At 46.8% G+C, this 27165-nt stretch overlaps 2 protein-coding genes across 2 annotated transcripts; one reads left to right on the top strand and one right to left on the bottom strand.

The window, feature by feature from the left end:
- The first annotated feature begins 1118 nt into the window (after positions 1 to 1118).
- wdr81 (WD repeat domain 81) lies at positions 1119 to 26628 on the top strand. Its single transcript, XM_041878396.2, has 12 exons — positions 1119 to 1623; positions 4782 to 5298; positions 5527 to 9110; positions 14035 to 14142; positions 16061 to 16263; positions 16530 to 16711; positions 21038 to 21203; positions 21395 to 21560; positions 21770 to 22621; positions 22831 to 22976; positions 23311 to 23493; positions 24484 to 26628. The coding sequence occupies exons 2-12, from the start codon at positions 4946 to 4948 to the stop codon at positions 24808 to 24810; spliced, it is 6270 nt and encodes a 2089-aa protein (XP_041734330.1). The 5' UTR covers positions 1119 to 1623; positions 4782 to 4945; the 3' UTR covers positions 24811 to 26628.
- Positions 9416 to 13636, bottom strand: LOC121567971 (complement C1q-like protein 2). The gene is made up of 4 exons (XM_041878397.2): positions 13275 to 13636; positions 10479 to 10540; positions 10238 to 10372; positions 9416 to 9916 (listed from the first exon to the last, which is right to left on the bottom strand). The coding sequence occupies exons 1-4, from the start codon at positions 13565 to 13567 to the stop codon at positions 9630 to 9632; spliced, it is 777 nt and encodes a 258-aa protein (XP_041734331.1). The 5' UTR covers positions 13568 to 13636; the 3' UTR covers positions 9416 to 9629.
- Positions 26629 to 27165: the final 537 nt, after the last annotated feature.

Raw genomic sequence — 27165 nt, 5'->3', positions numbered from 1 at the left:
CGGTTAAGTGGTATCCCTTGAGAAGGCAAGAACAAGATGTATGTCAGGAGAAGTGTAGTATTATCGTAAGGAGACGTGTACTTGGAATACGGAGGAGGAATGGAGGGAAAAAGAGAGGCAGAGGAGGTCTAAGAAAGAGAGGGAGCAAAAGGGTGAGCTTGAGTTGGTTAAAAATGGCGGGGAAAAGGGAGATGGTTTGTTAAAGAAGAATGGTAGAAAGTGTAAGCAGAATGAGCTAAAGACAGGAGGAGAAATGGAAGTGAATGAGGGCAAAGTATCTGAGGTGGTAGGTGTGGTGAAGTTCTCGGAGCCCGAGGCTTGCACTGAGGGTCAGGATAAAGATGAGTCTGTGACAGGAGGGGTGAACTTTTTGGAAAAAGTGGATCCTTGCATTTTTGGCTGATCGATTTGTGGTGTCAGGGTGGGTGAAAACAGAGTTGGGTGCTGTGGAATCGGTGAGGGTAACCAGAAGTGGTCTTGTGATAATTGTTTGTGTTTCTGCTGGTCAGAGGGAGCAGGCGCTCTGCGTTAAACGAATGGAGGCAAGCGATGTGAATTGTTTTGCTCTCAAGAAAAGGGCGCCAATGATTACTGGGGTAGCTGTAAATGTGAAAGCTGACCAACTGAAGGGCAAGATTCCTGGTGTTTATGATGCTCGTCGTTTGGTGCAACGCAGACAGAGTGGCGTGAGTGGTGAAACAGAAGAGTCGTTATCTTTTGAGCTTTGATGTTGAGTCTTTGCCCAACAGTGATGTTAGGATATATAAGTTATCCTGTACTTTTGTGCCAAATACATTACGTTGTTACAGGTGTCAAGCTTACGGGCATGTGGCAGCAGTGTGTAGGAGGGATGTTCCTTGGTGTGAGAAGTGTGCAGAAGGGCATGAGACAAAGGAATGTGAAGCATTGGGGAAAGTAGTGGTATGTGTTAATTGTAGGGGTGCCCATGGGGCTGGGGATCAGAAGTGTCCTGTGTGAGAGAGGCAGGAAGAGGTTTCCAGGGTTAGAGTAGTGCAGAAGGTGTCATGCTGAGGCAGTGAAGAAAGTAGAGGAAGATGGGTCAAGGGGGAGGGATCCTGAGAGGAGTGGTGAGAGTAGTAGATCTGTACCAGTACAGAGGGATAGGCCAACAAGTGATATGTTTCAGTGAGATTGGATTTTTTACATTTATAGCAATGGTTATCAACTGTACTGCAGGAATGGAACGGTAAGGCGCAGAAAATGTATGTTGTGGTTGCAGCTGCAGAGAGGTATTTTGGGTGTGAGAGACTTGTTAAGTGGTGGTGGCCTTTCCTTTCAGGCTGTTGGCCTGAAGTAGGACTAAATAGATTTAAATAGTGGAGTGTTTTTTTAATTTATTTTTGTGAGTGTAGTGTTAGATGGTAGGGTATTTGTTTATTTATTTTCAAGCAACGTATAAGATAGTTATACTCTAGTCTAGTAGGTGGTGGTAATGCAACATTTATTGGATGCCAACCGTCGTTAAACCTCATCGAAGAAGAAGAAGGAATCACATGAGCGCGCACGGAATAGGGAAGGGGGTCACGTGAGTTATCGGATTCAAAACATCCTCGGCTGACTGCTTTTCTGGCTAGCCAATTCACCGAAGTTGCTTCTGAAAGAGTGAGTACACTTGTGCATCTGCTCAAATAGAAAATCCGAGTTGATTTAGGACTCAGTATGGAACCTGACGTTGTTTAAGTTACTGTCACAGGTAAGTTAGCTAGTAAGATAAATAGGTAGCTAAGTTAGCGAGATAGACAGCTTGCAGCTAGCTAGCTAAGGAAATTGCTCGCAATATTTTATGTCGTGTATTTTCAGTTAGCTAGTGACTGTCTCGCTGAATGCATTGCAGTTTCGGTGTATGCATTATTATAAAGTTTCGTAGAACTCGGAGACTGAAATATAAGACTTTTAGCTAGATAGCTCACTAGCTAGCTACAACACTGACATTGCTAGTACCAGCAAAGATGGTGGATACATGAAAGTTCATTCAGGCCGTTTACCATTGTAAAAAAATGGTACGTTCCGGTCTACTTCACTAGGTGTGTATCCCATAGACACTAATGCAATAGCACCTGGGTCTGGTCTACTTAGCTAGTTAATTTGACTTTCATTGAACTTTGAAAAAAACAGCGAGTGGGGTGTCTCGCTTCCTCTTCCGTCTCTGTTACCAGTCTCGTTCAATAATGTCTATCTGCAAGACTGGTTACTACATGCCGCGCCCACTGCCATTGTGGCTGCTAGCTCTGTCTCTGGCCCACACTCCAGCACAGTAGGTGGCGGTAACGTAATGTACCTATGTTGGATGCCAACCGCCGAAAAAAAGGATTTTAACGTTCAAATAACTGCTGGAAAGCAGTGCTCGGCAGGCGGGGCAAATAACACTGTGTGGCAGTGTCCTAGCTCGGTGTTTCCCCAAACTCGGTCCTGGGGCCCCTTTGGGTGCACGTTTTGTTTTTTGCCCTAACACTACACAGCTGATTCAAACAATCCAAGCTTGATGATGAGTCAGTGATTTGAATCAGTTGTGTAGTGATAGGGCAAAAAACTAAAAGTGCACCCAGGGAGGGGCTCCAGGACCTACTTTGGGAAACCCTGTCCTAGCTAGCTAGCAGCCTCAATGGGGAAACCCTGTCAAAATCAAATTTTATTTGTCACATGCGCCGAATACAACCTTACAGTGAAATGCTTACTTACAAGCCCTTAACCAACAATGCAGTTTTAAGAAAAATAAGTGGTAGGTAAAAAATAATAATAACAAAGAATTAAAGAGCAGCAGTAAAATAACAGTAGAGAGGCTATATACATGGGGTATTAGTACAGAGTCAATGTGCGGGGGTGCAGGTTAGTTGAGGTAATATGTACATGTAGGTAGAGGGAAAATGACAATGCATAGATAATAAACAAAGTAGCAGCAGCGTAAAAGAGGGTGGTGGGGGAACAATGCAAATAGTCCGGGTAGCCATTTGATTAGCTGTTCAGGAGTCTTATGGCTTGGGGGTAGAAGCTGTTAAGAAGCCTTTTGGACCTAGACTTGGCGCTCCGGTACCGCTTGCCGTGCGGTAGCAGAGAGAACAGGCTATGAATAGGGTGGCTGGAGTCTTTGACAATTTTTAGGGCCTTCCTCTGACACCGCCTGGTATAGAGGTCCTGGATGGCAGGAAGCTTGGCCCCAGTGATGTACTGGGCCGTACGCACTACCCTCCGTAGTGCCTTGCGGTTCGATACCGAGCAGTTGCCATACCAGGCAGTGATGCAACCAGTCAGGATGCTCTCGATGGTGCAGCTGTATAACTTTTTGAGGATCTGAGGACCCATGCCAAATCTTTTCAGTCTCCTGAGGGGGAATAGTCGTGCCCTCTTCACGACTGTCTTGGTGTGTTTGGACCATGATAGTTTGTTTGTGATGTGGACACCAAGGAACTTGAAGCTCTCAACCTGCTCCACTACAGCCCCGTCGTTGAGAATGGGGACGTGCTCAGTCCTCTTTTTCCTGTAGTCCACAATCATCTCCTTTGTCTTGATCACGTTGAGGGAGAGGTTGTTATCCTGACACCACCCGGGCCAGGTCTCTGACCTCCTCCCTATAGGCTGTCTCATCGTTGCCGGTGATCAGGCCTACCACTGTTGTGTCGTCGGCAAACTTAATGATGGTGTTGGAGTCGTGCCTGGCCATGCAGTCATGGGTGAACAGGGAGTACCGGAGGGGACTGAGCACGCACCCCTGAGGGGCCCCCGTGTTGAGGATCAGCGTGACAGATGTGTTGTTACCTACCCTTACCACCTGTGGGTGGCCCGTCATGAAGTTCAGGATCCAGTTGCAGAAGGAGGTGTTTAGTCCCAAGGTCCTTAGCTTCGTGATGAGCTTTGAGGGTGCTATGGTGTTGAACGCTGAGCTGTAGTCAATGAATAGCATTCTCACGTAGGTATTCATTTTGTCCAGGTATGAAAGGGCAGTGTGGAGTGCAATACAGATTGTATCATCTGTTGGGGCGGTATGCAAATTGGAGTGGGTCTAGGGTTTCTGGGATAATGGTGTTTCTGGGATAATAGTAAGTGATGCATGGTGGCCGCGGCATGTAGTAAATGCGGTCTGCAGATAGACCCGTCTCGTTAGGCTAAGCTCTGCTCACATAACTCTACTACTGCCTTTCCAATGGCTCAGTGGAAGATGAAGTGGAATAATAACTAGCAGCTGTCATCATATTCATTCATCTTTCACTTGTTGTGCTTGTGTTGATTAGCTGGCTGGATCTATCTATTTCCTTGAAAAGCCATTGGATAGGCAGTAGGAGAGTCACGTGAGTAGAGCTTAGCCTAACGAGTAAAGTTGATCAAATCAAATTGTATTTGTCACATGCTTCGTAAACAACAGGTGTAGACTAACAGTGAAATGCTTACGGGCCTTTCCAACAATGCAGAGAGGAAGATCACACAAGGAATAAAAACACAATGAGTAACAATAACTTTATACAGTACCAGTACCGAGTCGATGTGCAGGGGTACGAGGTAGATATGTACAGTACATATGGGTAGGGGTAAAGTGAATAGGCAACAGGATAGGTAATAAGCAGTAGCAGCTTAGCTATCATTCATGTCAGCAGCACCACCCCTGGACAAGCTCACTCGTTAGTTTAGTGTAAAATGAATGAAAGTCTTGTTTCTATGCAGATTTGTATTTTAATTAAACCATTCAAACCAGGTTCATCTTACCTACATTCTGTTTAACATTGTAATGCAACTTGATAATTTATATTCTGTTTCAAATGTCTTCACAGGAAACATTGTCAGACACAACCCGCTCCTACATGTCAGCACTTCCTCCTTCCATGAAAGGGTGAGAGAGAGTCATTCTCTGTGCTGGTAGTGAGGAGGGAGCCAGTGGGACGACAGCAGGACAGTGTGTCACTCCTGTCTGTCAGGCCTGAAAGAGTAGGTCACCATGGAGTGGCTAGTGTCAGCTGTAGAGAAGGACCTAGGGGTGGATCGTCGGCAGCTAGGTCCAGGGCCCCGGCCTCAAGAGCTGGTGGCCCTGGTCCCCACCCGCTGGGTGATGGGCCTAAGGGAGAGGAGGGTCATCCGCTGTGCCCGTTCAGAGAGCGCCAGTGAGGCAGAGATTCGCACCTACCTCCAGCGCTCCCTGGTGAAGCTGCCTCCTGGCTGGACCCGAGTGTGCATCCAGGGCCTGAGGAAGAGCAAGCTGAGCTACAGGCTGGCAAGGGACCCAGGCTGCCAACTAGTCTCCCAGGATTCTTTCATGAAGACCATGCAGGGGGTATCACAATGTAATTTCAGGTATTTTTCCAGTTTTAATTGCATACATACATTTTTTTTTGTCCATTTTAATTGTGAAATAACAGCATTGTACATTTATTTCAAGAATTTACATATAAGTTAAAATTTTAAACTCCTAATAAATTAATTGTAAAATGTAGCCCTCAAAATGTAATACATTTATGGATATGTGTAATAAAACATGGTTGAGTCGTTACCGTACTCATATCTGTTTTGGTCCTTTCACAGAAACCTGTGGTGCGAGGCTCATCACAGCCACGTGCAGCCCTATGCAGGGGCTACGGAGCAGATGCACGTAGCAGCCATAGATGCTGTGCGCCAAGCGCTGCAGAAGCTCTTCTGCTCTACGTTCGTCTCCATCCCCGTGTCACCATCCCTCTCCCCTGCCAGAGACAAGGACAAAGACAACCCATTCTCTCCAAGCAGCTCCTCCTCCTCTAAGCACCCCTCAGACCAACTGTGTCCTAACGTCCTCCCTGCTGAGTGCCTACTGGAGTCAGCAGAGATGCTCTACGTGGTTCTCCCCTACACCCAGTACTCACTCCACGACATCGTCACCTACAGCCCAGCCAAGCTGGCCAACAGCCATGCCAAAGTGCTGTTCATCCTCTACCAGTTACTAATCGCGTTGCGGGCCTGTCAGGCGTCAGGGCTGTCCTGTGGAGAGCTCTCCCTGCAGGACATAGCGGTGGACGAGCAGCTCTGCAGCCGCCTCAAGGTCACCCTGGCCCATTATGAAGCTCTGGGGGAGGACAGAGAGGCTGACGGCTATGTTACTGAGGGACAAGTGCCAAGAAGCATCAAGGCGAGGGACCAGGGCCAAGGTGTGAACCGTGACTGTGATAAGAGGCTGTGTAGAGATTGTTTTGATGAGCTCAAGTCCTTGGTCCTGGACTGGGTCCATGGTAGAGTCAGCAACTTCCGCTACCTGATGGAGCTGAACAGGTTAGCTGGACGGCGGGAGGGAGACCCTAACTACCACCCGGTCCTGCCCTGGGTGGTGGACTTCACTGTGCCATATGGGAGGTTCCGGGACCTCAGGCGGTCCAAGTTCAGGCTGAATAAAGGAGACAAGCAGCTGGACTTTACCTATGAGATGACCAAAGAGGCCCTTGCAGCAGCGGTGGCTAACGGAGGTGGGGCAGTCAGTATTATAGGAGACCTGGGTCTGGGTGGGTCTGTAGGCGCCGGTGGTTCAGGGCAGTCTGAACACCTACACGTGCCCCATCACATCTCAGACGTGTTGTCAGACATCACCTACTACGTCTACAGGGCCCGGCAGACACCCAAGTCAGTGCTGTGCAGCCATGTCAGGTCTCAGTGGGAACCGAACGAATACCCAGCCAGTATGGAACGCATCCAGAGCTGGACCCCGGATGAATGTATCCCAGAGTTCTACACAGATCCCTCCATATTCCGCTCCATCCACCCTGACATGCCGGATCTGGAAGTTCCCCCATGGTGTAACTCCTGTGAGGAGTTCATCGAGGTGCACAGATGCCTCCTGGAGAGCCGAGAGGTGTCTCAGCAGCTGCACTACTGGATAGACCTGACGTTCGGCTACAAGCTGTCTGGTAAAGAAGCCATCAAGGCCAAGAACGTGTGCCTGCACCTGGTGGACAACCACACCCATCTGACCAGCTACGGAGTAGTCCAGCTGTTTGACCAGCCCCACCCACCCCGCCTTGCACCTTACCAGTACTCGCTACCTGAACCCCCTCTCCTGGGCCCCGCCACTCTCAACGTGCCTCCTCTACAGATCCCACCGCTAGATGCCGTGGTGGACGGAATGGTCCCAGAGGCCACGGGGTGTGAGTCCAGTGGCTGGACCATGGTGGACCGAGATGAAGAGCTAGAACAAGGTATGGAGGCTCTGGACTCACTCAGTGGAGGGGCCGCCATTGGCACCTCCACTACCTCCTCTATCCCTCTACCTCTCATCAGCACCGCAAGGTCTGGGGGGAAGACTGGAGGAGAGCACCCAGCCATGGTGGTGTCCCAGTCTCCCAGCTCTTTGCCTGGGGAGGGGACAGCAGGTAATGCCACCAGCGCCCTGGGCTCTGGCATACGCAGTGCCATGCTACAGAGAGCAGGCCCCATAAACAAGAAGCACGGAGAGGGGAGTGTGAGTGGTGCCACCAACACAGAGGACTTCAAGATCACACTGCCTGAGGGCTTCAGCCCCCTTCAACCTCTGGAAGAGCTGGAGAAACTGAACAACTTCTTGGTGAAGAGCCTGCATGCACAAGTCTGGCACCAATCTGACTCCAGGAAGGAGAGGACAGGAGCTCCACAATGTCTCCCCTTGCTAGCAGAACTCTACCAGAGGGACATGCAGGCTCTGGGCGTCCTCATAGCAGAGATCTTCTACTCGTCTAAACTGCGGGGCGTGAAACCAGGCACCCCCCTGAGTGAGCGCTTCCAGGCTGTGATTAATCTATGTTCGGCCAGCCTGCGTGACGTGCCCCTGCCATTGCATCACGCTCTGGAGACACTGCTACAGCTACGCCAGCACTCCTTCAAAGCCAAAGTAGAGAAACCATGTTGTCCTCGACCTCTTCTTTTTAAATACGACCCCATTTATGAGGGTCTCCCTCCCCCAAACCCCTGTCAGTTACTGAGCCCCATCCTCTCCCCTTTGCCTTTCCCCACCTATTTCCCTGCCCTCCACCATTTCATCTACTCCTACCATTCCAAGATGGAGACCACCTGCAGCCTTCAAGGTCGCGATGTGGTCTTCCACCTATGGCAGCAGCTGGAGACACTGTTACAGGGAGTCATCACAGCTGAGGGGCTGGAGATCCTCCTGCCCTTTGTGCTGGCGCTCATGCTAGAGGAGTCCACTGCTGTGTATGCTGCCTGGTACCTGTTTGAGCCCATCTCTAGGGTACTTGGGCCCAGAAACGCAGCCAAGTATCTCCTGAAGCCCCTGGTCAGTGTGTATGAGAACCCGCGGTGCCTCAGAGGTCGCTTCTACCTCTACACAGACTGCTTTGTTCTGCAGCTGATCGTCAGACTGGGCCTGCAGGCCTTCCTGTCCAGCCTCCTGCCACACGTGCTCCAGATCATCTCTGGCTTTGAGAGCTGCAGCTCGGGATCTGAGCCCCAATGGGAGGCCAGCAAAGGCCTGAGGGGAGGGGCATGTGACCTAGGAGAGGAGGAGGAGGACTACCAGGAAGGCAGGCCGTCCTCAGGCTCTGTGAGTGGGAAGGTAGGAGGAGGCAGTGGAGGGGCTGGGGGTGTAGGGGTGGGGGGAGACCCAGGGCTGGTGGACTACTCCTCAGGTATCAGCCTCAACGACCAGGTGTTCCTCTCAGAGGGGGAGGATTTCCAGAATGGCTTCTACGTCAACAATGGAACAGGGGGAGCTGCTGGGGGTAAACTGCAGAGCCAGAACTCAGCAGCAGGAGGCAACGAGCAGGACCAGGAGTCTTTGAGCGTGGGGAAACTGAGCGACAAGAGCAGCACTAGCGAGGTCTCTATCGGAGACGCCGACTCCACTCGGGACCGAGCCAGTCTGAAGTCAGCTGACAGCAGCCAGGACCTGAAGCAGGCCAGCGAGGGAGAGGAGGGAGGGGAGCTGGAGGAGGAGACTGAGGAGGGGAAGGAGAGCGGGACAGGGGAGGGCAGTGGTCCCAACCTAGAACTGACTCTATCTGGCTGCACAGAGGAGACAGTGGCCACCCTGGAGGGAGAGTTTGTCAATGGCATGGAGCTGGAGAACGCACAGAAAGACATGGTGGGAGAGGAGGAGGAGGGAGAGCATGACCTGTCAGAGGACTCTGAGGAGAAAGAGCACAAGATCCTTCTAGGTGAGATTCTACTAACATACCATAACCACTGTGTGTGTGTGTGAATGAGAGCGTGTGGGTAGATGTGAGTTTAGCAGAGTCTGTATTGTGTAATAGGCCTATCTGACACAACTGTAAGTGATAGTGTGAGAGAGAATGGTCGGATAGAGTGAGAGGATATCAGCACCCAACCACTCATGTCCCTCCTGCAATCTGATTCTAGAATTCTGCTCTGAGTTCCAGAACCCAGAACAAAATGCTCTTGATCTGTTAGAATTTCTCTGAATTACAGAGCCCATTCTGTTCACAATTCATAACAGGAAAAGATAATTATTGCTGATTGCATTTTTTATTATTAGGTTTAGAAACTTAATATGCGCTTATCATATGATCTTTGTTTTTTGCTGAAGAAATAAAACAAAGTACAGTGTCTTGATTAGCCAGTCATTAGACAGTATAGAGTTACAAGTTATGACAGTATACAGAGAAGCTGTCAGTTATGGCCGTAGTCTAAATCATACAGCGTTCATGGCACTCCCTTCACATAGGGAAGAGCAGGAAGCCACTGAATGTGGTGTAGTGACTGGAATCATCATAGAGTCCATAGCCCGCAGGGAGACGCATGTACACCACGTCCCCCACGTACAATTCGAGAACCACCGCGTTGGAAATGGGCTCGTTGTTGCCACTGTGAAGATTGTAGATGCCATTGTGCATCACATTCTCGACACCTTTGTACAAGTTTACACCCAGTAAAGCAGAGCCCCGGCGGTCCATGGCAGTGAATCTGAAGTAGTAGACTCCTTTCACTGGTGCTGTGAAGATACCTGTTTCAGAGGGGAAAATGGGGAGAGATCAACAATGTCTATCTCTTATAGACACTGGAGCAGCCAGCCAGTGATGTTGGACTCAGTGTCTGTAGCTGGCCACTGTGGACCACAGGAGGTTGGTGGCACCTTAATTGGGGAGGATGGACTCATGGTAATGGCTTGAGTGGAATGGTATCAAATACATCAAACACATGGTGTCCATGTTATTTGATGCCATTCCATTTGCTCCTTTCCAGCCATTATTATGAGCCGTCCTCCCCTCAACAACCTCCACTGCTGTGGACATGTAGGTTGGTGTGTAAGCACTGAAGACGCTACCTGTAGTTTGGTTGTAGGCTGTGCCAGTGTTTGTGATGACGGTTTTGTAGACCAATGTGGTTTCAGTGTTGAAGGGTCCGAAATACATTGCTCCCGAGTTAGACAAAGAGGTGTAGAATGCCACCTTGTGTCTGCCTGCGCAGCGGACACAGGAGAGAACAGGATCATGTTGAACAGGATTTATTGAACAATAGTTACAATTGTTTTCGTAAAATTGGTGTTAAGTTCACATCTGTTTTACCTGCATTCTCGGTCTTCAGATTCCACACCTGGCTCTCATGGTTGTCATTCTGGTCTCCAAGGCTAAAATACCAAGGAAGAAAACATTAAACATTGAGAAACAATTAGGCCAATCGGCTCTAAAGTGCACTTGGAAGACCTCCCACATCCCAATGTCGCAGTCTGAAATATACCCTACCCTTCAATGTTTGTAGCAAATATCTGGCGTATGAATGCCTAGACTGTTACCACAGATCCTTTCACTATAACATCACCCCAAAAGTAGTCTTACTATAATATCACCCCAAAGTCGGTCTCTTTAATGACGTTAAATAGGCCTAATGTTCCATTGTTCATGTTTTCAACTTTAACAAGAGTTCCAATAAAATAATCTCTGCTGTTTGTGTGGAGAAAAAATGTTTTCGGACTGACCGTAAACTCACTGTGGGTGAAAAAACACTTTGGTGATGAAGTTTCACTTCCTTATGTTTATAAAATACATTTTACCTACAGTGAGGGAAAGAAGTATTTGATCCCCTGCTGATTTTGTACGTTTGCCCACTGACAAAGACATGATCAGTCTATAATTTTAATGGTAGGTTTATTTGAACAGTGAGAGACAGAATAACAACAAAGAAATCCAGAAAAACGCACGTCAAAATTGTTATAAATTGATTTGCATTTTAATGAGGGAAATAAGTATTTGACCCCTCTGCAAAACATGACTTAGTACTTGGTGGCAAAACCCTTGTTGGCAATCACAGAGGTCAGACGTTTCTTGTAGTTGGCCACCAGGTTTGCACACATCTCAGGAGGGATTTTGTCCCACTCCTCTTTGCAGATCTTCTCCAAGTCATTAAGGTTTCGAGGCTGACGTTTGGCAACTCAAACCTTCAGCTCCCTCCACAGATTTTCTATGGGATTAAGGTCTGGAGACTGGCTAGGCCACTCCAGGACCTTAATGTGCTTCTACTTGACCCACTCCTTTGTTGCCTTGGCCGTGTGTTTTGGGTCATTGTCATGCTGGAATACCCATCCACGACCCATTTTCAATGCCCTGGCTGAGGGAAGGAGGTTCTCACCCAAGATTTGACGGTACATGGCCCCGTCCATCGTCCCTTTGATGCGGTGAAGTTGTCCTGTACCCTTAGCATAAAAACACCCCCAAAGCATAATGTTTCCACCTCCATGTTTGACGGTGGGGATGGTGTTCTTGGGGTCATAGGCAGCATTCCTCCTCCTCCAAACACGGCGAGTTGAGTTGATGCCAAAGAGCTCGATTTTGGTCTCATCTGACCACAACACTTTTACCCAGTTCTCCTCTGAATCATTCAGATGTTCATTGGCAAACTTCAGACGGGCCTGTATATATGCTTTCTTGAGCAGGGGGACCTTGCGGGCGCTGCAGGATTTCAGTCCTTCACGGCATAGTGTGTTACCAATTGTTTTCTTTGTGACTATGGTCCCAGCTGCCTTGAGATCATTGACAAGATCCTCCCGTGTAGTTCTGGGCTGATTCCTCACCGTTCTCATGATCATTGCAACTCCACGAGGTGAGATCTTGCATGGAGCCCCAGGCTGAGGGAGATTTACAGTTATTTTGTGTTTCTTCCATTTGCGAATAATCGCACCAACTGTTGTCACCTTCTCACCAAGCTGCTTGGCGATGGTCTTGTAGCCCATTCCAGCCTTGTGTAGGTCTACAATCTTGTCCCTGATATCCTTGGAGAGCTCTTTGGTCTTGGCCATGGTGGAGAGTTTGGAATCTGATGTTTTGCAGAGGGGTCAAATACTTATTTCCCTCATTAAAATGCAAATCAATTTATAACAATTTTGACGTGCGTTTTTCTGGATTTAATTGTTGTTATTCTGTCTCTCACTGTTCAAATAAACCTACCATTCAAATTATAGACTGGTCATTTCTTTGTCAGTGGGCAAACGTTCAAAATCAGCAGGGGATCAAATACTTTTTTCCCTCACTGTAGAATAATATGATTATTCATGTTCTGAATCATTCAGTGGGGTCTTGCTCTAACATATCATTAACATTATATCCTAGCTCTGTTGATTGCGGTGCAGGTTTCTCGTAACAACCTTTTGAGGATTTTGCATTTTGTGGTCGTTGTCTTCAAAGTTATTTCCGCGGGTCACAAAAAGATAAATTAGCATGACACAATCTGAATTAAATGTAAAAGGCTTTGAAAATAAAACGCTTGCTATACGCTCAGTGCTCCGTTGACATTTCACAGCGATACGCTTGTTTTTGTGCGAAATCTTCTAAAAAGAACAGGAATTTCAAATTTAATATGAAAGCGTTTACTAAAATATGAAAATACTACATGTTATGTCTAAAAATGTATATCCTTCTTACCTCTGTATTGTTTGTTTTATGTCCTGCGGATTCGAGAAGAAAGATGACGAGTTCAACGGGAAAGTATAATAATATAATAAATATAATATAAATATAATATGCCATTTAGCAGACGCTTTTATCCAAAGCGACTTACAGTCATGCGTGCATGAACATTTTTTTGTGTATGGGTGGTCCCGGGGATCGAACCCACTGCCTTGGCGTTACAAGCGCCGTGCTCTACCAGCTGAGCTACAGAATCCAGCCTAGCTAACGCGATGCAATTTCCCTGATTTTTGACCACTTTTTTCCCCTCAGGCATCCATTGATTTAGTCACTAATTCTGGCCATTCTACTATATATTATCTTAACATCTTCAACTGTTGTGAAAGTTGTATGTTTTCTCACGTCACTCCTTGACTACAGTAGATGTGTCATACACATGCACACTATGTGGATGATAAGCACCTTTGGTTTGAGTTGGTTTTCGTCAATGTCCTATGATGACATAAGTCTCTCTTCATCTCCTCCATCTGTTTCTCACTGTCCCTCAATTTGGCCTCCATGTTTCTCAGCACCACTGTCTGTTCCACCACCATGTTTCTCAGCGATCTCAGCTCAGTCCAGATGTCAGGGCTGATACTTTCACTCCCTTTGACCCTCCCTCCACTATCCCCCAGAGCCCATACCCCAGACAGACAGACCAGCAACACCAGCAGAGTTACAGCAGCACCCTTCATTCTTAAACAATGCCTCGTCATTAAATCTCGACAGTAGTCTACTGGGTGAAATGGTCTTCTTTACACACACATCCAGAAAAGACCAAGTTGAATGCTACAGTGCTGGACTTTGCCCTGGATAAATGTAGCCTGAAATCCAGACCTGTTTTTAGCTAACATTACACTCCTTGTACTCTGTCTAATGCCAAACAATGTTTGGAGTGGAATGTTTGCACAAACAGACTTCTACCCAGGCTAGGACAAATGAGTGCTGAACTGAACTTTACCCCCACATGAACAGGCATTGCAGCAGATTTCAAGTTGTAGTTGCTCAATGTGTTTGATGTCTCACCCCCCACTGGGGGCGGGGATTTTGTTAAGAGAGATTGGAAAGCATTTTACCCTAGAACCCAAATCGATTAGCGAGAGATTTGGTTTTGGGTGCTGAGAATATCAGTTGTCATTGTTGTGTTGACTGTATAACACTGCTAATTGATTTCTCCCTACAGACACTGTCTGCAAGACAGTTAGATGGCTGTCTGCAAAGCTTGGACCCACTGTGACATCTCGATATGTGGCCAGGAATCTGCTCCGGCTGCTCACCACCTGCTACATTGGTGAGTAACTGATGGATAGTCGGCACTGAAAGGACAGGATTTTCAAATACTGAAAGAGTTTGCTGTAACGGTTCATACATACTATATTACAGAAAACACCAAGTCACCACACTATTGTCCTGGTTGAAATGTGACACCATCTGCCAGTTCACACTTCAAAATAAATTTGACTGTGCATACCACAGAGATCCTATTAAATTAAGATATCCCTATTAAATCAGAGATTATACAGTGAGGGGGAAAAAGTATTTGATCCCCTGCTGATTTTGTACGTTTGCCCACTGACAAAGAAATTATCAGTCTATAATTTTAATGGTAGGTTTATTTGAACAGTGAGCGACAGAATAACAACAAAAAAATCCAGAAAAACGCATGTCAAAAATGTTATAAATTGATTTGCATTTTAATGAGGGAAATAAGTATTTGACCCCCTCTCAATCAGAAAGATTTCTGGCTCCCAGGTGTCTTTTATACAGGTAACGAGCTGAGATTAGGAGCACACTCTTAAAGGGAGTGCTCCTAATCTCAGCTTGTTACCTGTATAAAAGACACCTGTCCACAGAAGCAATCAATCAATCAGATTTCATACTCTCCACCATGGCCAAGACCAAAGAGCTCTCCAAGGATGTCAGGGACAAGATTGTAGACCTACACAAGGCTGGAATGGGCTACAAGACCATCGCCAAGCAGCTTGGTGAGAAGGTGACAACAGTTGGTGCGATTATTCTCAAATGGAAGAAACACAAAATAACTGTAAATCTCCCTCGGCCTGGGGCTCCATGCAAGATCTCACCTCGTGGAGTTGCAATGATCATGAGAATGGTGAGGAATCAGCCCAGAACTACACGGGAGGATCTTGTCAATGATCTCAAGGCAGCTGGGACCATAGTCACCAAGAAAACAATTGGTAACACACTACGCCGTGAAGGACTGAAATCCTGCAGCGCCCGCAAGGTCCCCCTGCTCAAGAAAGCACATATACATGCCCGTCTGAAGTTTGCCAATGAACATCTGAATGATTCAGAGGAGAACTGGGTGAAAGTGTTGTGGTCAGATGAGACCAAAATGGAGCTCTTTGGCATCAACTCAACTCGCCGTGTTTGGAGGAGGAGGAATGCTGCCTATGACCCCCAAGAACACCATCCCCACCGTCAAACATGGAGGTGGAAACATTATGCTTTGGGGGTGTTTTTCTGCTAAGGGGACAGGACAGCTTCACCGCATCAAAGGGATGATGGACGGGGCCATGTACCGTCAAATCTTGGGTGAGAACCTCCTTCCCTCAGCCAGGGCATTTGAAAATGGGTCGTGGATGGGTATTCCAGCATGACAACGACCCAAAACACACGGCCAAGGCAACAAAGGAGTGGCTCAAGAAGAAGCACATTAAGGTCCTGGAGTGGCCTAGCCAGTCTCCAGACCTTAATCCCATAGAAAATCTGTGGAGGGAGCTGAAGGTTTGAGTTGCCAAACGTCAGCCTCGATACCTTAATGACTTGTAGAAGATCTGCAAAGAGGAGTGGGACAAAATCCCTCCTGAGATGTGTGCAAACCTGGTGGCCAGCTACAAGAAACGTCTGACCTCTGTGATTGCCAACAAGGGTTTTGCCACCAAGTACTAAGTCATGTTTTGCAGAGGGGTCAAATACTTATTTCCCTCATTAAAATGCAAATAAATGTATAACATTTTTGACATGCGTTTTTCTGGATTTATGTTGTTATTCTGTCTCTCACTGTTCAAATAAACCTACCATTAAAATTATAGACTGATAATTTATTTGTCAGTGGGCAAACGTACAAAATCAGCAGGGGATCAAATACTTTTTTCCCTTACTGTATGTGTCATTTTATAGTGCCTACTGTTGGAAATGGAAATGTCAGTATATGCGCTCTCTCTCATCTCCCTCTAACCAACCAGGCCCTGAGAAGCACCAGTTTGTGGCTCCGGTGGCGTCGGAGGAGAGCAGCCTGGAGAGTGTTGGGATGGGCAGTGTGTATGAGAAGAAGCCTGTGGTAGGAGACCAGACAGCAGGACCAGTTCTGGACTGTCTCATCTACATCGCACACCTCTATGGAGAGCCTGTACTCACCTACCAGTACCTGCCCTACATTGGATACCTGGTAATACTGTCTTTTATTTCATTGCCCTCGCTATGGTTGCATCCCAAATGGCTCCCTATTTCCTATATAGTTTACTATTTTTGACCAGGGCCCGGTGCCATTTGAGACGCAACCTATGTCATATACTTAGCTTTGTATGGTAATAGACATGAGTATTTCCTGAAGGCTCTACACAGTTTCACTACTGGAGGTCATTCCTCTTTTGGCTCTGAGAGTTGTAACCCTGTATGGTATGTTAACCTTGTGTGGTGTGTTCCCCCCACCAGGTGTCTCCCCCTGTGTCGTGTCGTCTGAACACCCGTAAGGAGGCAGGTCTGCTGGGAGCTGTGGTTCTGACCCAGAAGATCATTGTGTTCCTGTCAGACTCCACCCTCATGGACATGCTGATGAAGATCAACCAGGACGTTCTGCTGCCCCTGCTGGACCTGCTCACCTCACCCAGGATGGGGTGGGTAAACCTAACGCACCCTCACACATACACATACTAACAACTCAACAAGATCTCATAGTTTCCCTTCGGAATTCGACGTATTCTGGATGAAGTCTCTATTTTTTATGCATTAATTCCACGTGGTCACAGGGTTAAGTTTAGGTATTATTTCCGAGTGGTTAAGGTTAGGGCTATGGTTTGGGGAAGGCTTAAAACAAAATAATAAAAAACGACATGCTATTACCATCAAGTATCAAGTATTCTCACGGCTTGCTAGAGCATTGTGAACTGCGGTGGCGCAGTGGTCTAAGCAGTGTGCTCTGGCTTGGAGCATCACGAGTTCGCGCCCGGTGCTGGGCAATCGCTTTTTTGTTTTTTGTGAGCGCTGAGGAAGGCATATACAGTGCATTCGGAAAGTATTCAGACCCCTTGACTATTTCCACATTTGTTAGCTTACAGCTTTATTCTAAAATGAATTAAAACAACAACAAAATCCTCATCAATCTACACACAATATCCCATAATGACAAAACAAAGAGGTTTTTAGACATTTTTGCAAATGTATTAAAAATGAAAAATATACCTTATTTACATAAGTATTCAGACCCTTTGCTATGTGACTCGAAATTGAGGTCAGGTGCATCCTGTTTCCATTGATCATCCTTGAGATGTTTCTACAACTTGATTGGACTCCACCTGTGGTGAATTCAATTGATTGGACATGATTTGGATAGGCACACACCTGTCTACATAAGGTCCCACAGTTGACAGTGCATGTCAGAGCAAAAACCAAGCCATGAGGTCGAAGGAATTGTCCGTAGAGCTCAGAGACAGGATTGTGTCGAAGCACAGATCTGGGGAAGGGTACCAAAACATTTCTGCAGCATTGAAGGTCCCCAATAACACAGTGGCCTCCATCATTCTTAAATGGAAGAAGTTTGGAAACACCAATACTCTTACTAGAGCTGGCCGCCCGGCCAAACTGAGCAATCGAGGGAGAAGGGCCTTGGTCAGGGAGGTGACCAAGAACCCGATGGTCATTCTGACAGAGCTCCAGAGTTCCTCTGTGGAGATAGGAGAACCTTCCAGAAGGACAACCATCTCTGCAGCACTCCACCAATCAGGCCTTTATGGTAGAGTGGCCAGACTGAAGCCACTCCTCAATAAAAGGCACATGACAGCCCGCTTGGAGTTTGCCGTAAGGCACCTAAAGACTCTTAGACCATGAGAAACAAGATTCTCTGGTCTGATGAAACCAAGACGTAACTCTTTGGCCTGAATGCGAAGCATCACATCTGGAGGAAACCTGGCACCATCCCTACGGTGAAGCATGGTGGTGGCAGCAGCATCATGCTGTGGGGATGTTGGGTGTCTTGTCCTGCTCCTGAAATCATCCCAGTCATCAGCAACAGAGCATTGGGGTAGGTGCATGTCTGACATCGATTTGTGTGAAATTACAATGATCATTTAATATGGTAAATTTCTGAAAATGTTATATAACATAAACATATTGTTGACAAGTAGGCTATGGTGAAATGGAATGTTTTGCCTTGTGTGGTAGGTTTTGTAGGTTTTGACAATCTTATGTATGTGTCATAACCAGCCACTCGTCTCCCGAGTGGCACAGTGGTCTAAGGCACTGCATCGCAGTGCTAGCTGTGCCACTAGAGATCCTGGTTCGAATCCAGGCTCTGTCGTAGCCGGCCTTGACCGGGAGACCCATGGGTAGGGGAGGGAATGGCCGGCAGGGATGTAGCTCAGTTGATAGAGTATGGTGTTTGCAACGTCAGGGTTGTGGGTTCGATTCACACAGGGGGTATGAAAAAATATATAATGTATGCACTAACTAACTGTAAGTCGCTCTGGATAAGAGCGTCTGCTAAATGACTAAAATGTAAAAAAATGTAAAAAATGTTTTTCAGCAGCAGGGACTGGGAGACTAGTCAGGATTGAGGGAAAGATGAACGGCGCAAAGTACAGAGAGATCCTTGACGAAAACCTGCTCCAGAGCGCTCAGGACCTCAGACTGGGGCGAGAGTTCCCCTTCCAACAGGACAACGACCCTAAGCACACAACCAAGACTACGCAGGAGTGGCTTCGGGACAAGTCTCTGAATGTCCTTGAGCGGCCCAGCCAGAGCCCAGGCTTGTACCCGAACGAACATCTTCGGAGAGACCTGAAAATAGCTGTGCAGCGAAGCTCCCTATCCAACCTGACAGAGCTTGAGAGGATCTGCAGAGAAGAATGGGAGAAACTCCCCAAATATAGGTGTGCCAAGCTTGTAGCGTCATACCCAAGAAGACTCGAGGCTGTAATCGCTGCCAAAGGTGCTTCAACAAAGTACTGAGTAAAGGGTCTGAATACTTAAGTAAATGTGATCTTTCAAAAAAATAAACTGCTTTTGCTTTGTCATTATGGTGTATTGTGTGTAGATTGATTGAGGGGGGAAAAAACAATTTAATCAATTTTAGAATAAGGCTGTAACGTAACAAAATGTGGATAAAGACAAGGGGTCTGAATACCTTCCGAATGCACTGTATAAAGTTCCAGGGATCTTTTCAAATGTCTGAAATCGAAGTATATTTCTAGTGATCAGGCTGAACAACTAACCCTATTGGAACTGGTCACCTAGCCCAGGATGGGGAAACCTAATGCACCTCACAACACAACACACTCTAAAGGCAGTTTTTACTGTAGTTTCCATTTGTTTACCAGAAGGTTAACTGAACAAAAATGTAAACTCAACATGCAACAATTTCAAAGATTTTACTGAGTTACAGTTCATATAATGAAATCAGTCAATTGAAATAAATTGATTAGGCCCTAATCTATGGATTTCACATGACTGGGAATACAGATCACCTAAAAAAAAAAAAAAAAAGATAGGGGCGTGGATCAGAACCAGTCAGTATCTGGTGTGACCACCATTTGCCTCATGCAACGCGACAGCGCGATCAGAACCAGTCAGTATTTGGTGTGACCACCATTTGCCTCATGCAGCGCGACACATCACCTTCGCATAGAGTTGATCAGGTTGCTGATTGTGGAATGTTGTCCCACTCCTCTTCAATGGCTGTGCGAAGGTGCTGGATATTGGCGGTAACTGTAACACTCTGTCGTACACGTCGATCCAGAGCATCCCAAACATGCTCAATGGGTAACATGTCTGGTGAGTATGCAAGTCATGGTAGAACTGGGACATTTTCAGCTTCCAGGAATTGTGTACAGATCCTTGTGACAAGGGACTGTGCATTATCATGCTGAAACATGAGGTGATGGCGGCAGATGAATGGCACGACAATGGGCCTCAGGATCTCATCACGGTATCTTAAAATTGCCATTGATAAAATGCAATGTGTCAGGAGTTTATGCCTGCTCATACGATAACCCCACCGCCATCATGGGACACTCTGTTCACAACGTTGACATCAGCAAACCACTCACCCACACGATGCCATACACACTGTCTGCCATCTGCCCGGTACAGTTGAAACCGGGATTCATCCGTGAAGAGCGCACTTCTCCAGCGTGCCAGTGGCCATCGATGGTGAGCGTTTGCCCACAGAAGTCGGTTACGATGTCAAACTGCGGTCAGGTCAAGACCCTGGTGAGGATGACGAGCATACGATGAGCTTCCCTGAGACAGTTTGACAGTTTGTGCAGAAATTCTTCGGTTGTGCAAACCCACAGTTTCATCAGCTGTCCGGGTGGCTGGTCTCAAACGATCTCGCAGGTGGAGAAACAGGATGTGGAGGTTCTGGGCTGGCGTGGTTACACGTGGTCTGCGGTTGTGAGGCCGGTTGGACATATTGCCAAATTCTCTAAAATGACGTTGGAGGCGGCTTATGGTAGAGAAATGAACATTCAATTATCTGGCAAAAGCTCGGCATGCCAATTGCATGCTCCCTCAACTTGAGACATCTGTGGTATTGTGTTGTGTGACACAACTGCACATTTTTGTGGCCTTTTAGTGTCCTCAGCACAAGGTGCACCTATGTAATGATAATGCTGTTTAACCAACTTCTTGATATGCCACACCAGGTAGATGGATTATCTTGACAAAAGAGAAATGCTCACTAACAGGGATGTAAACACATTTGTGCACAACATTTTAGAAATGTATGGAAAATTCTGGAATCTTTTATTTCAGTTCATGAAACATGGAACCAACAGTTTACATTTTGCGTTTATATTTTTGTTCTGTGTAGCATCATACCTTGGAGACTGAAACATATGCAAGGAAACATTTTCTCACATAAATTGACATAGTGTTACATTGAGTTGAAATAGTCATAATGTGAAACAGGGTTCTATTGAATCTGCCACTCTGTGTTCTGTCCTCAGGTTCCCCAGTGGAGTGCAGACACGTTCGGCTGTGTGTCTGAAGACCCTCAGCCTGATGGCTCTCATCTGTCTGCGCATCGGCAGGGAGATGGTGCAGCAACACATGGTAGAAACCCTGAAACGCTTCTTCACTGTCTTCTCCCTGCTGCAGTACCTACAGGGACAGGTAAACACAGGCCTGACACTGTATATATTAAACACAAAAATGTTTAAGTGAAGTTTGGCTGGTTAAAAGCCAGGAAATTCAAATATAGCAGTTTTGATATGTGAGCTAAATGTTTTAACATATGTTAAATGGTGAGATTTTTATTATTTCATTCCATTGACCTGTTCTGTCCTCTCCTCTGTGTGGTGTAGATGGACAGTGCCCCCCGCAGGGAGGTGGGAGAATACATCCTGCTGGACGTGCGTACGCCAGATGGGTCAGAGGTGACGTGTGAGCTGGGGGTTCTGGAGGAACTGCAGGCCGTGTTTAACCCTGAGATGGCTTACGCCTCCTACATCCCCTTCTACTGCCTCATAGGTGAGACACACACACACACACACAGGCAGACAGACACACACAGAGACAGGCAGACACATACAAAGACAGGCAGACACACACACACAGACGCATGTGCAGCACACACACCAGTTTATAAATGCATACAATCCATCTTAAAATCTGAATTCGACATGTTCCTTACATGTCCTTGATGGTTCTCAAAGCATTGTGTCCTTTGGCCCTCCCAGGCGATGTAGCGATCCGTAAGCTTGTTTCCAACCACGAGCTGGTCTGGAGGTTGGCCCAGTCCTACCACTCCAGGGTGAGCCCTGGCAGTCCGGATGCCAACCCCCCAGCAGGGTCCAAGGACAGGGTAGAGATGCCCCCCACCACCTCCTCCATGGGCCCCTCCCCTGGTCTGGGACGCCATGTGGGCCGCAGCCCCTTCCCTGCCCCCTACAACTCTTCCACCCCCCTGGGCTCAGACACCCTCCCAGAGTCAGGCACCTTTGGCAGCCATCTGGTGGGCAACCGCATCCAGGTGGCCCGGGACTCTGAGCCGGGGGGTGGGAGCCCCAACCTGGGCTCGTTAGACAACTGGGGCCACCCCCGGCCTAGTCATACTCAGCCTGTCATCACGTCTGCCTCCACCTTCACCACTCCATCCCTGGGCCCCTCCTCCTCCTCCTCCTGGGTGGTGGGTCCTACCCCCGAGGACAGCGCTCTGAAGCAGGAGCTCCCTCGCAGCGGCCGCTCCCTGCAGGGCAACTGGCTGGCCTACTGGCAGTATGAGATTGGTCTCAACCAGCAGGATCCCCACTTCCACTTCCACCAGATCCGCCTGCAGAGCTTCCTGGGCCATTCGGGCACGGCTAAGTGTTTGGCACCGCTGGCTGGAGAGGACTACTTCTTGTCTGGCAGCAAGGACAAGACGGTGAAGCTGTGGCCCCTCTATAACCATGGCGATGGGACGCGGGAGGTGGAGCCAAGGCTGACCTACACAGATCATAAGAAGTCTGTGTTCTATGTTGGCCAACTGGAGGCGCTGCAGGAGGTAGTCAGCTGTGACGGCACCGTGCACCTCTGGGACCAGTTCACAGGTCAGTGGGGAGGAGACGTGTTAAGTTGAGTCTCTGCTTCTGTTCTGTTGGAGTACACAGAATGTTTTTCATTTAACTGAGTGATTTTATTTTAATACCACTACATATTGAATTAGAATTAATAATAAGAAATTAGGTAAATAAAATGTGAATGCTTCAGAACATACAGTATTGGGAAATAAAGCTCTCCTCTCCCTGTGTGTGTCCAGGTAAACAGATCCGCTCCTATGAGGCCCTGGATGGGAAGAACCCCATCACAGCAGTGACCACCATGCCTGCTCCTCACTGTAGTGTGGTGTTTGGCAGTGCAGACTCTGTCCTCCGCTTCATCGACCCACGCAAACCAGGCCTGCAGGTACCTACCAAACCCAGCTAGAGGAGAACTACCCTGCTCACTCCCCTGTTTAGTCTCCATCCTTTTTATGTTAATCTAGTGGTCTGGTCAAAAGTAGTGCACTATGTAGGGGATAGGGTGCCATTTGGGACGGGACCATGATTTTCGACCTTTCTATCCCATCAGTGTAATGTAATAGAATAGCTTTTGCCTATTGCTTCTTCTCTGTCTATTCTTGGCCTGCCTGATATGCCAGAGACAATGCTCTTCCCATAAAAATAGAACACTCTTATAATTTATACACTTATGCTTATATTGTCTATGGCTCTCCCTGTGTCCCCCCCCAACCGGGCAGCATGAGTTCCGGTTGGCGTACAACAACGTGAGTGCCGGCCTGATCCGCTACCTGGCCGTGAGCCCTGGGGGGCGTACCGTGGCTGCAGGCTTCTCCTCTGGCTTCATCGTGCTGCTAGACGCACGCACAGGCCTGGTGCTGAGAGGCTGGCCCGCTCACGAGGGAGACATCCTGCAGATTAAGGTAGGTGTAGGTGTGTGTGTATTGGTAATTTCACAGTGACTATTACTAGAGCAGTGGTTTCAAATGAGTACAGATTCATGTTCCTGTTGGATAGTGATTATTCTTTACTGTGGTTAGCTATTGGATTTGACCAGCGGCATAAAGAAAGGATATTGGGGGATATAAAGTGAACCTTGCCTCGCAGCACTGACTGCTCCCACTCTCTCACACAGTCAGTTATTTGGCCCGCAGGGCTTTGTTACGTTATGGGCCTTTTCCCATCAACATGTTTCTGCTGCTAGTCCCAAATGGTACTCTATTCTCTCCCTTTGGGCCCTGGTCAAAAGTAGTGCACTATACAGGGAATAGGATGCCATTTCAGACGCAGCCACTTTCTCTGGCCAGTCAGTCCTTCACATGTTCCTCTCAGGGGAGTATTTAGGGCTCTGAAATGTTGATCAGTCAGTCAGCTGATATAAATGAGAGGCAGAGTTGCTGCTAGCTGTTTTATTCTGCTGTTCCATATTGGTGGTGGTGACATTTTAACATGAGTGAAGTGACAGTTGTTCCCAGATGGTTTGTTCAGAAGCAGTCAACAAAGCACTAGTGCTGAGCAAACTTGATTTAACCCTGATTGGTGGGGTCAAGGATTGTGTCTCTGGCTTTAGAGGCTCAAGTTCATGTAAATATGGACAGGAGTTACTCATTAGAAAGGCTATACTGAGTCTCACTGGTCCATCCAGAAATGACCCAGACTCCTCATTGCTGTAATATTTATGGTTTACTCTGTCAATACTCCCATGTTTGAGGTGCGCTTTTGGCTGGAAACGGTGCCACTCCTCAATCTAACACACCTCGATACCACTGGTGATAGTAATGTCCAGGCAAAGAATATGAACATACAAGTGCTCTTTGTCATCCAGTTATGTGAGCGTGGGTATGTGTTTGTGAGTGTACACACAATGCCCTGTTACTCTGGTCTCTGACTGTGGTCTCCTGTGTATTTTGCAGGCTGCTGGGGGAAATCTGATCATCAGTTCGTCCACTGACCACACTCTGACCGTGTGGAAGGACCTGGAGCACAAGCCCCTCCACCAGTACAAGTCTCCCTCCGACCCGGTCCATGCCTTTGACCTGTACGGGGCAGAGATTGTGGCGGGCACCGTGGCCAACAAGATAGGGGTGTACTCCATGATGAACATCTCTGCCAGCCCGGCCAGCAGCACCAAGCTTAGCTCTGAGAACTTCCGTGGGACCCTCACCAGCCTGGCTGTGCTGCCCACCAAGAGGCTCCTGCTGCTGGGTTCAGAGAACGGGGCCATCAGGCTGCTAGCATAGGAGCTAATGTATAACGAGCTGGCTCAGCTAGCTATAGATTCTGCTGTTGACTTTTGCTGAAGGTGTCCTATTCCTAAAGCCTGTTGCCTGTATCCTGAGCCTCTCTCAGCTCCTCCCCTCGTGGGATCGAGGCTAGACCTGCTGAAGAGGCAAGTGGTGAGGTCCTCAAAACGTCCTTTTACAACGGAGAGAGAGAGGGGAGCGCTAAGACAGTAGTTATATGAGCCTCAAACTGAGAGCACTTTGCTCGTCTTCTCTACTGTAGTCAACGACCAAAATAAAGATGAAGTGTTGTTATATCACTCAGTCAAGGATAGATCTACCGTACGGGGCAACGAAACACTTGATTGACTTTTAGCATTTATCTATAGATCTTAAATTATGAAGAAGATTCTTATCCTTGACTAGGTCAATATTCTGTACAAAAGAATGGATCAGAGGAACTGCTCAGGAAGGTGGAGCCTAACATGGCTCTATTGTAGTGTTTGCCCTTTCCAAATAGATGCATACCTACCAACCAAAAAGACTGACTGACATTTCACACGCCCACACCTATCATCATTATCTCCCTGGCATTAGATCACAACATGCACCAGATGCATTGAATAACTATGCAGTATTCATAGATAAAAAATAAATAAAAATGTAAGTCTGTTTGCCATGTCTTTCTAAAGAGGTAATGCTTTCTCTCACCTTTTTTAAAATGTAGAAAAAAATGTATACCTACACAAGACCTTTTCATTTGACAGTGTTCGTGCATCTTCTCAATGCGGACAAGCTTAAGGCTTGTCGAGAGGGATGGCAGAGTCACGATGTGATTCTTCAACCTGTTACTGCTGTGTGCTGAGGTCACATGGTCAAATCCTACTGCACAATAAGGAGCTCCATTATCAAGCTATTCTCATAGATCACATTTTAAGGTTATTATTTTACAATTAATCAATGGTTTAATATTAATGTTGTTTATATTTCTTTTGAATAACCCTAAACCATGGTTGCCAAAATATTAAAATATTGATAGAAATAATCAGTTTGTGTGATGTAGGCCTAATTTAAAGAAAAGGTTGATTTTATGTTATGTATCATGATGAAACCCACTCAGACATTAAGCAAGCAATGTGTTTGGACTCTTTTTTTTGTCCATAACATAGACTAGTCAGCATAGGAACAAAACGTCAAAGTCAATAAACAATAGACTTTTGTATTGTAATAAGTATGCCTTATATGTAATCACAAATTGGCAGTGTAAGAAAAATAATGGCAAGAAAAAGCCATTTATAAAAAAATATATATATATATTAATTTGTGATTTTAAACTAACTCCTGATCATGTATTTTGGGGGAGGCATTTGTTACCTGCCCCGGTTTTGTATGTACCTTGTTATCCTGAATGGGATACTTATCTCTTACACCATAACACCTGTTGCCAACGTTTTCACTCCTGTTCTTGGTCAACCTTCAAGACAGTCTACTCTGCTCACAAGGGTGTCTGTGCTCTTCTGCACTTTTATGATGTGCATTTCCATCCATGACCTCAACACAATCCTATATTCGTTTTTTGGAACGTCAACCTTGGCTCATCCAGTTGTTTAACAGGCCACAAGGGTCACAATGTTCCCATGAGGCTTGCTCTGATTAAAAAAATTTTTTTTCCTGTGACTTTTGTATTCTAATAATCAAAAATGTACTTTGTTTTCAAAAGGAATCAAATAACACCTTGATAATCAGAAATGGTCAAACTGATGTCCATTACAACATTTTGATGAGAGGAGTGCTTATTCTATTTAACAGGTTTAATAAAATATTACCTACACAATGTGCTTGTTTCAGGTTTTTACATAAATCAGAAATGTTTGTCCAATGTCAGTCTTCACCAAATCCTCCTCACTGTTGCAAGCGATTCAGAGAGGGCAATATTCAGGGTTCTTATTGGACAAAGTCCCCTCTTGATGTTTGTTGAAAAATGCCTGTCAGCTCAGCTGCAGTCATGTGATCTGATAGATACCACCTACTGTTTATGTTGAGTGGTAAAAAGATTTGTCTGTTATGCAGTGTAGCCACATTCAGTTTCTACCCGTCCAAACCATTCTATTGCCAATTTTGTCTGTTTTGGACTTGCTCTATACCCAGATGGCTACTACTTGTACAGCTCTTACTAAGAGCTTCTGGGAAATTGGGAATCAGCGATTCCACCCACATAACTTTTTGTGATCTGCTTTTATTTATTGTCCCACACAAACACTGATACAACTCACTAATGTAATCAAACCATGACGTGTTGCTTCACACCTAGTCCTGGTGTTTCACACTGCGGATTTGCCAGTACACTTTCATTCTCAAAGTGTCAGGCTCTGT

The sequence above is a fragment of the Coregonus clupeaformis genome, chromosome 6 (assembly GCF_020615455.1).
Source record: "Coregonus clupeaformis isolate EN_2021a chromosome 6, ASM2061545v1, whole genome shotgun sequence".
In the NCBI taxonomy this organism is placed as follows: Eukaryota; Metazoa; Chordata; class Actinopteri; order Salmoniformes; family Salmonidae; genus Coregonus; species Coregonus clupeaformis.
Note: the sequence above shows the minus strand (reverse complement) of the source record. Positions and strands in the feature narration are given on the sequence as shown.

What these genes read in the sequence shown, in the direction of transcription:
- wdr81 (XM_041878396.2), top strand. Translation starts at nt 4,946, where the DNA reads ATGGAGTGGCTAGTGTCAGCTGTAGAGAAGGACCTAGGGGTGGATCGT. An exon ending in CCCCTTCTACTGCCTCATAG is followed by an intron (nt 21,561 to 21,769) that starts GTGAGACACACA and finishes TGGCCCTCCCAG; the next exon opens with GCGATGTAGCGATCCGTAAG. An exon ending in GAGACATCCTGCAGATTAAG is followed by an intron (nt 23,494 to 24,483) that starts GTAGGTGTAGGT and finishes TGTATTTTGCAG; the next exon opens with GCTGCTGGGGGAAATCTGAT.
- LOC121567971 (XM_041878397.2), bottom strand. Translation starts at nt 13,567, where the DNA reads ATGACGAGGCATTGTTTAAGAATGAAGGGTGCTGCTGTAACTCTGCTG. An exon ending in AAAACCAACTCAAACCAAAG is followed by an intron (nt 10,541 to 13,274) that starts GTGCTTATCATC and finishes TTGGTATTTTAG; the next exon opens with CCTTGGAGACCAGAATGACA. An exon ending in AGCCTACAACCAAACTACAG is followed by an intron (nt 9,917 to 10,237) that starts GTAGCGTCTTCA and finishes CCTCTGAAACAG; the next exon opens with GTATCTTCACAGCACCAGTG.